This window comes from Cicer arietinum, chromosome 6 (genome assembly GCF_000331145.2).
Source record: "Cicer arietinum cultivar CDC Frontier isolate Library 1 chromosome 6, Cicar.CDCFrontier_v2.0, whole genome shotgun sequence".
In the NCBI taxonomy this organism is placed as follows: Eukaryota; Viridiplantae; Streptophyta; class Magnoliopsida; order Fabales; family Fabaceae; genus Cicer; species Cicer arietinum.
In genome coordinates this window covers 33,464,550-33,475,056 of record NC_021165.2, presented here as the reverse complement: position 1 = coordinate 33,475,056, position 10,507 = coordinate 33,464,550, and the positions used below count along the sequence as shown (strand labels likewise).

Genomic DNA, 10,507 nt, shown 5'->3' with positions numbered 1-10,507 from the left:
GAGCTAGCCACGGCGGCTCCTTCACTCTCTGACTCCGCGGCCACCGCAGCCTCTACCTGTACCGGTCCTTCTACGATCTTCTCCTCTATTTGCTGCGGGCCTGCGGCCGCCTCTGCTTGACTGCCTCCACGGCCGCTCTCGCCTCTCTATTAGCCGCAACTACATCTGTCTCCACATCGCGTCGCTGCTTAGTTCAAAAGATTCGAATTTCTATTGTGTTAGTGCTGATTTTTGTTAGTTAATTTTGATTTGGAATTCTGTTAGTTAGTTCGTTTTGATTTCAATTTTTCTTAGTTAGTGCTCCTATGTTAGTTTTGAATTCTCCACGAGTTTTATCTATCCTAAGAATTTAACTTATTCACGAGTTTTATCAATCCTAAGAATTTAACTTATACTGCAGTACCCCATATTTTTGTGTAATTCTACTTTTTGCTTATGTTGTTCAGTTAACATGAAATTTAAAATTTATTTTGTTAGTGTTAAGTTTGAAGCTTTGATTTGGAGTTTTAATTAGACGTTATTGTTGATTTTTGTTTAGAGTTTTTGTGTTGCACGTAAGTGTTTGATTTTATGTCTATATAAAGTTTTATTTTAGTTTTTTTGTTGCACATAAGGTGTTTGATTTTATGTTCATATAGAATGTTTGAGTCTTTTTTGTTGAACATAAGGTGTTTGAGTTTTGTTGTATTTTTATTTGAGTTTTTTTGTCGTTGTGTTTTAGTTTTGTTGTTCCATATAAGATGTTTTATATTTCCTAAATTATTTGATACTTCAGTTTATTACAATTTAATTTTTTACTATACAATATTATTTATATATTTAATTTAATTTATTACAATTTAATTTTTTACTATATAATATTATTTATATATTTAATTTATATACTATATTTTTATGTCGGCCACCCCAAATTTTTTTTATCAAGCTCTGCCACTAACTCTCGTAGCTGAAGTGATGCATGTCTCAAGTGCAAAAGACAAAAACCCAATATATGCAAATCTATCATATTTTGGGGTTATCGAGCGCATATGAGAGTTAGACTACACAATGTTTCGTGTTCTTATATTTGGTTGCAAGTGGGTTGATAATAATAATGGCGTTCGGATTGATGAGTCAGTGTTCTTGCTTGTCGATTTTAATAGGGTGAGATACAAAGATGAACCTTTTATTTTAGCGTCGCAAGCTTAACAAGTGTTTTATGTCACTGATTCTGGTGATGATAAATGGTATGTTGTCCTATTGACCAATAAAATAAGTGATGATAACAATAATGATGAAGGTGTTGATAATGATCTTTTATTTGCAACATCACAACCACATGAAATTGATTCAACTGATGATGGTTTATATCTTAGAGATGATCATGATGAGGGAATTTGGATTAATCCATCGTTTCGTATCGTTAATGGTCAAACAAATGTGAATTCCACCAGGAAAAGAAGAAGGACATCTTAACGTGTTTAATTGTTTTATATATGCCATGTAATCTGAACTGAGTTCATGTAATTTAATTGTTTGATCTGCCATAATTGAGCATTTTAGTATTTAGCTTGAAGTGTATTTGATTTTATGCTTATACTTATTTTCTACTTATATTTAGCTTGATCTTAGCTTCACCTGCCTGAACTGATTTTCTGCTTATATTGAACTTGAAAAAGCTTTGTTTGTGTACTGAGAATTTTTCTTGAACTTTAACTAATCATCCCAATATGATCTGATCATGTAATTTAGCAGTGATATATATATATATATATATATATATATGTAACTAATTACTTGGAAGAAAAAACAAATCCAAATATAGGTATTTTACTAATTATATATATAGGTATTTAACTAATTATATTGTAATTTACAAAAACTAAACTTATATTGTAATTTAACAAAAACTGATCAGAACATAAACTTTGTAATTTTACAGCGCTTTTGTCAATAAGCGCTATAAAAAGCCTTTAAAAAAATAAGGAGATCACATAGAGCTTGCACATAATAAAACAAAGAAGCCTTTTAAAGCGCTTCGTGGAAAAGCGCTGTAAAAGGGTCACATAGCGCTTGCACATAATTTAACAAAAAAGCCTTTTAAAGCGCTTTGTGGAAAAGCGTTGTAAAAAGCTTTTTGAAAAATAAAATAAGGAGGTTTTCAAAAACACGTTGTAGTAGGGCTTTATATATAACATGTAAAAGGATCACATAGCGCTTGCACATAATGAAACAAAGAAGCCTTTTAAAGCGCTTTGTGGTAAAGCACTGTAAAAAGCTTTAAAAAAATGAATGCTGCAAAATACAATTCAAAATTTTAAAACATGAAAATTGTGACACTAATTTAAAACATTTGCAATGAATGCTGCAAAATACAATTCAAAATTTTATTATTTTGCTTTGATTAGATTGTATAAAATAATGTATAATTATTGTTTAATATTTGAATAATATTATAGTGTCTTGTTCATAAGGATTATGATTTATTTTTCTATACTTATAATATGTAGTTGTGCTAACTATCTCTTCAATGTAGGTATATAAACCACCCAACATTTTTAGAAATTTATTGACCTTGTCGATTAATTTGGATTTGAATAACATTAGAGATATTTTGGTATTTCCTTACGTACTAACAATGTGTTTCCATTTTAATACTCTCGACATTACAATACTAGTATGTGACTATTTACCTTGTTATACTTTAATCTTTAATACTATATTAACTTTTAACTACACGTTAGAGAATGATATATTTTTCATTGAATATGATGTTTGGAATGTAATTTTATTTTTCAGGTAGAGAAAACATCCGTTTTCACAGCTACTTCTGATGATTGTGCTCTACCATTTCGTAAGTTAACGTTATGGGAGAAACGAGAACTCCCTAATTGTGTTTATAAGAAGTTAAAATTTGTTATACTGAAAGGATTTACCTGCAAAGCACTAGAACTAAGTTTTGTGGAACATTTAATTACAAGAGTTTACATGATAAAAAAGTTGTATGTAATTTGTAATTCGTCAATTATGAACAAAGCAAAAGATTTACGGTCACCAGGAATAAATTCCTTCATTCTTTTCAAGTCAAAAACCTAGAATGGTCATATTGAAATCAAGAAGTTATATTTGATTTAGTGAAGTTCACGTAAATGTCAATTTTGATATGATATTGACCGTTCATATTTTCTAATTAGTTGCAAGTCAATGGATGAGATTTAAGAATAAATGTTATGATATGATACATAAGTGTGTGATGTGTCATATAATTGAGTTATAAGTTTATTTTAATATAGACTCTAGCTAGATGAATTTGAAAGTAATTTAAATATAATAAGATGTCTGCTAGATTCTTAGATATATTAATGTTTGAGTCTTGAATTAAGATTATCAAATTGCTCTACAAATCTTATTTCATCATCTTAGGTTTGGTATGCTTTTTTTGTATAATTATGCATAAACTATTAAGGATTGATAACATGAATAAGATAAAATAAAATAAAATAAAATAGATTAACATATATTTTTTGGTTATTATATATGTACAATATTTTACTTTTCTTGTTGTAAAAAATATTGTCTTTTTTATATTTATTTTTATCTTTACAAATATATGAATTTTTACTTTTTTATCTTGTTTTTTAGTTTAATTTCTGTAAAATTAATTCATACTCATTTTATTCTTTATATAACTCATATTAGAGAGACAATAAAACAAAGTTCTCTATTGTTTTACTTCAAATGACTAAATACACAGTTTTTTCTACTTAAAACCCAAAATTAATTAAATTATCAAGAATAAAAATCATCCCAATTAAATAGTCCTAAATAAATACAAATGAATGTTATTAATACATAAAAAAAAACCATAAGAAGAGTTTGAAATTCTACTTTAGAAGAAAAATGAATAAAAATCAAACTAAAATAAAAAATAAAAAATAAATCAATGTAAACTACAATCAATACCAACCACTATTGAAGTTATAAGCATTCAAAATTCATTTTTAGATTTATCATTATCATCTTTAACAAAATGAAAATCCATGTTCTTCAAAAGCAATGTGGCTAAAAAGATTTGTTGAAATATTACATTTTGCCAAGCTTAGTTTTAAGATGTTTGAGATACGACACCTTGATGATCTTAAACTCTAAATAATAATTATCCTTTTAATAAAATAAGATCGACTGAGATGTGACATCTTGTCAGTGATAATTTAAGAAGATCAAGTTGTGACAAATTGGTGATATTAAATTTTCTTAACCAAATCCAAAAAAAAAAAACCAAACATTTTCATCAAAATCAATTATCAGACTCAAGGTTTTCTTTTCTTTCATTAAATCAACAATTTCTTTTTATTGTAACCAAACACATTTTGTTTAAACAATTAACACATCCGCATTTTTTTATCAAAAAACTACATAATTTTCATTTCTCCATCGCACCGGGAGATATGTAGGAACAATATCGCAGTTTTATCAAACATAATAATAATAATAATAAAATTAGTTTTCCTTTATATTTTGAATATACTTTTATCATTATATTCTTTTCATAAAAATTATTATATTTATATTTTAAAAACAAGAAATAAATATATATAAGTTAACATTAATTTTTCACAATTAATTATAAGTAACTAAAGAAATAAAAGTAATTAAAGTAGTTTTGTTGTTTAAGACTTAAATGTCAATATTGTTATAATCGACATAACTTCACATGTTAGTAAGTTTTTAGTAGTATTTATCACGTCGTCTACCAATCCAAACAATAAAAGAAGTTTTGTTTTAAAAAATAAAGTTGTTGAGAGATAAACAACCCGAATAATATATTTGGAAAACAAAAAATTACACAAAAACTAAGTAATTATTTTTATATATAACTATAGATTTATTTATTTGTTCATTCAGTGTTATTTATTTTATATATAGCTAATCCTTTTACTTTCATTTCCTTAATAATCACAAATATGATTGATTTTGAATGATTTATAGTGTAAATTTTTTATACCAATAATACATAGAAATTAAGTTATTTTGAGATAACCATATATTAACACACACTTTAAAAAAAAAATAGTTTAATGATCATACAGAGTCAACAAAATATTTTTATATTAAAAATAAACACAAATAATTAATTAAGTAGTTATTTAATTATGAAAGTTATAATTATATCTGATGATGAAATTAAGAGTTACTATTCATTATGAGTGTAAAATTAATCTATAAGAACAATATATCTATTTTTTTTCTCTTTAACAAAAATGGTTCTTGTAATTAAAATGTTTTTGGAAAATAATAAATAAAGAAATGGGATAAGAATTGAATTTAATAGACATTATCAATGTAACATAGTTTCATACTCAACTATTTATCTTGTCATGTCTTCTTATTGGATGATGTCTTTACCGTAACTGTATCAACTTTCCTCATAAGAATTTTGAGTAAATTTTGAAGATTGTTTTATTTATTTATAAAATAATGTGATGATGTGTCAAATATTGAATGATAAAAAAAATATCTTCTTTAGTTACTGCATTAAAATTTTGATCTTACAAGACTTTTTCATTATAAAAAAAGTAAATAAATCTTTTTAAATTCTAATTGAATGCACTCTAAACAAAAAAGATAGAGATCAATTAAAATATGGTTCAAAACTAAAATTCATCCAATTTTTTTTTTGAAAAAATAATATCATATGGTGGTTAGATTTTTTTTCGTTTTTATCGTTAGACTATAAGATATTATATTTTTTTATAAAATATAATGTGTATATATATATTGTTATTAAATTGCTAATCTTAGTTTTCTGAGTTTCCAGCCATAGCCATCCAAGGCATATATTTCATATCAGGTACACACTTTTTAGCTATTATATTACTACATTGTATCTTAAGATCAAAACTATATCGATCACATACATCTCTTGAAAGATATCTTAATGATAAACCAGCGGGAACAAAATAATTAATGTATTATTAATATATTGCCAGAAAATTGTTATTTACAGTCTACTTCAATTGTTTATTTATTTATTTTTTTTATAAAATAAGTTTTGTTTAAAAAAATAAAGTTGTTGAGAGATAAGCAACAATAGAAAGACTAAATTTGGAAAACAGCTTACACCAAAACTATATAATCCTTTTACATATTAACATATATTTTTAGAAAATGGTTTGATGACACAATATGTAACTAATTTTATATTAACAATAAACACAAATAATTAAATAAGTGGTTATTTAATGATAAAAATTATAAATATGTAGTGATATAATGAAATCAATTATTACCATTTATTATTGATGTAAAATTATGTTTAGACATTTAGTGTATCTTTCTTTTTCTTCGTAAGAAATAGTTCTTGTGAAAGAAATATTTTAGAAAAATAATAAAGAAAATTGGGATAAGCATTTTGAGTAAATTTTAGAAGTCGTTTATTCTTAAATATTGAGTCACAAAGAATAAAAATATAAAAATATAAATTTATTATATTATAGGGGGAGACATGGTAGGAGTTAGCTGTTGAGTTATTATATTAAATTTTCAATGGAACACTACAAGACTTTTTTATTATAAAAAGAATAAATCTATTTAAATTCTTTCAAATCTTAATGAATTAATACACTCCTAAAAATAAATAAAATATACATTCAAAACAAATTTGAGTTAGTATACTGTTGTCTGAAAAACAAATAACGAATAAAGTCGTATATTTTTTAATTTTTTTGGAAAATAAGATCATAACGTGATTAGATCTTGTTTTCTTCTTATTGTTAGACTATTTAAATTACAAATTAGATAATATCTTGTAACAAAAAACATTATATCTTTTTTATAAGAGATAATATATATATATATTTATATTTATATTTATATTTATATTTATATTTATATTTATATTTATATTTATATTTATATTTATATTTATATTTATATTTATATTTATATTTATATTTATATTTATATTTATATTTATATTTATATTTATATTTATATTTATATTTATATTTATATTTATATTTATATTTATATTTATATTTATATTTATATTTATATTTATATTTATATTTATATTTATATTTATATTTATATTTATATTTATATTTATATTTATATTTATATTTATATTTATATTTATATTTATATTTATATTTATATTTATATTTATATTTATATTTATATTTATATTTATATTTATATTTATATTTATATTTATATTTATATTTATATTTATATTTATATTTATATTTATATTTATATTTATATTTATATTTATATTTATATTTATATTTATATTTATATTTATATTTATATTTATATTTATATTTATATTTATATTTATATTTATATTTATATTTATATTTATATTTATATTTATATTTATATTTATATTTATATTTATATTTATATTTATATTTATATTTATATTTATATTTATATTTATATTTATATTTATATTTATATTTATATTTATATTTATATTTATATTTATATTTATATTTATATTTATATTTATATTTATATTTATTACGTTCTTAATATTTTCATCAAAAATAGGTTATGTGAACGTTACCAATCAAAATTTCAATTTCCGGGTGAAGAAAGTTATGTCTATACAATCATCAAAAAAGGAAGTGAATGGAAAGGAAATAGTAGATTTCATAAGTCAACTACCAGATGATATTTTGTTTCTCATAATCTCTTCTCTTTCGATTGATGATGCCGTAAAAACAAGTGTTCTATCAAAGAGATGGATATATTTGAGAAATAATGTTTCTCACTTTGATTTTGATTGGACTCACATGTTGAAACCCTTACCAAAAGTTTATAACCGAATTTCGTATAATAAATTTTTGAAGTCCTTAGCCACCGAAGAACATGCTAAGAAATATAGTGAAATTGTTAACACTATATTGCATCAACATATTGGTGATTATTTGATTAGTTGTTGCTTCAAACATCTTCATCAAAATGTTTCCATTGGACATTTGAAAACATTGGTTGAGTTTGTTGTGGAGAGAAAAAAGTTAAGTTCTTTGAGTTTGGAGTGTCACTGTTTAACTATGATTGGTGATGAATTTAAGCCTAAGATATTTTCAAATTTGTGTTCACTTCAGTTGACTAACTACAAACTTATAGATTCGGTTTTACCTGCATTTAAAAGTTGTGAAAAGTTGAAAATTTTGAAGTTGGAGAAAATGTCTATGGTGGATAGTATCATCAATGGAATTTTGAAAAATTGTTTTGGTTTAGAGAAGTTTTGTCTCATTGAGTCAGATGGTTTCGATAGCCTCAAGATTGAAAACAAAAATCTTAAATATTTGGAGCTTTTGTTGTTGGATGTTGAAGAGATAGATGTTAATGTTGAGGAGCTTCATGTTTTGGTGATTGATTCTCTAAGGTGCCCTCCAAAGGGTCTTAGAATTTATTCTCAGAACTTATGGAATTTCTCTTATACTTGCAATTTAGATCCTCTTTCAGATCCTCAAGATATTCTACAAACTCGTGAAATTTTTGAAAATTGCAGTAACCTTTTGGTAAGTTATCTCCTATTCTATTATTTTAATGTGGTTAGAGTTTGTGTTTTCAAAATAATATTTAATATATTTACTCCCTCTAGAATAAATTATAATAAAAATGACATCTGATTTTAAATTAAGACAAGATACTTCAACTTTTTAATTATTATTTTTGTTTATATTTCATTCTAAAAATAATATATACTATGTTATGATCAATTTCTTGATTAGATTTTATAATCAAAGTATGTAAGTTTCTGCTATTTGAAATTTCAGTGGTAACTTTTTAATTTCTTTTTAATAAAAAACTTCTTATTTTAAACCAAAAAACTATTCTTGAATTTCTTAGTTTAACTATTCTTTTGCTTGAGTTAATATGAAACACAAACTTAAAATAATTAGACCTATAATGTGATAACATATGAAATTAAATTGCTATGAACATATTCATTGACATTGACATTGACATATTAACACTATTCATAATTTGAAAAAATAAATAAATTAAATAATGTTAAATATCAGCTTTTGATTAAAAAGATGTCGCTACTAACACTAGTCATAAATAGAGAAAATTAATTAAATAGTGTTAAATATCAGCATTCGATAAAAAAAGACAGGCGCTGCAAATATCACTTAGAATTAATGATAACACATACGAATAGCACTTAGAATTAATGAAACACATCTTAACACATATAAATTAGAGTAGGAGAACTAATACATTTTCTTCTGCTGTTAAAATTTTTAAAGGGTAACATATGAAAGACATGAAGGTAATGAAAAAGTACTTATTTCACAATTTTTTATTTATTATTATAATCACAACTAATAAAACAGTAAAAAAATATATTTTTCAACGTATAATAGTGCTTATAGTAGCAATGATTTTCCACCATATTGAAGATTGTGAGACTCATTTAAAACATTTGCAATGAATGCTTTAAAATACAATTCAAAATTTTATTATTTTGCTTTGATTACGGATTGGATAAAATAATGTATAATTATTGTTTAATGTTTGAATTATATTATAGTGTCTTGTTCATTTTGTTCATAAGGATTATGATTTATTTTTCTATACTTATAATATGTAGTTGTGCTAACTATCTCTTCAATGTAGGTACGTAAACCAGCTAATATTTTTCGAAATCTATCAACCTTGTCGATTGATTTGGATTTGAATAACGTAAGAGATATTTTGGCATTTTCTTACATACTAACAATGTGCTTCCATCTTAATACTCTTGAAATTACAATACCAGTATGTGACTATTTATCTTGTTATACTTTAATCTTTAATACTATATTAATTTTTTACTACACATTAGAGAATGATATTTTTCATCGAATATGACCTTTGGAATGTAATTTCCTTTTTCAGGTAGAGGAATCATCAGTTTTCACCGCTACTTTTGATGATTGTGCTCTACCATTTCCTAATTCAATGTTCTGGGAGAATCGAGAAGTGCCTGATTTTGTTTGTATGAAGTTAAAATTTGTTACAGTGAAAAGATTTACTGGCAAAGCACTGGAAATAAGTTTTTTGAAGCATTTGATTACAAGAGCTTACATGATGAAAAAGTTGCAAGTAATTTGTGATTCGACAGTTGTGAACAAAGGAAAATATTTATGGTCACTAAGAAGAGCTTCAACTAATCTCTCCATTCTTTTTAAGTCAAAAATCTAGAATAGTCATATTCTAAACATTGAAATCAAGAAGTTATCACATATCCAATCTATAACCATTGTTTTTTGCAAAAAAAAATGATTGAAATATATTAACTGAGAAATTGTATTTAGCATAACATTTATTGTGGAGAAAAAATGATCTACATAGATCTCTTCGTATAGAAAGCGAGATGCAGAGACCTATTTAATTTAGTGAAATTCACATAAATATTTATTTTGATATGATATAGACCATTCATATTTTCTAATTAGTTGCAAGTCAATGGATGAGATTTAGGAAGGAAAATGATGTCTAAGTGAAAGATTGTATGATGTCA

General features: G+C 24.0%; 1 protein-coding gene across 1 annotated transcript; it reads left to right on the top strand.

The window, feature by feature from the left end:
* Positions 1 to 7,586: 7,586 nt before the first annotated feature.
* On the top strand, positions 7,587 to 10,188 carry LOC101504582 (F-box protein At1g80960-like). Its single transcript, XM_004514970.1, has 3 exons — positions 7,587 to 7,923; positions 8,119 to 8,516; positions 9,883 to 10,188. The coding sequence occupies exons 1-3, from the start codon at positions 7,587 to 7,589 to the stop codon at positions 10,186 to 10,188; spliced, it is 1,041 nt and encodes a 346-aa protein (XP_004515027.1).
* The last annotated feature ends 319 nt before the right edge of the window (positions 10,189 to 10,507 follow it).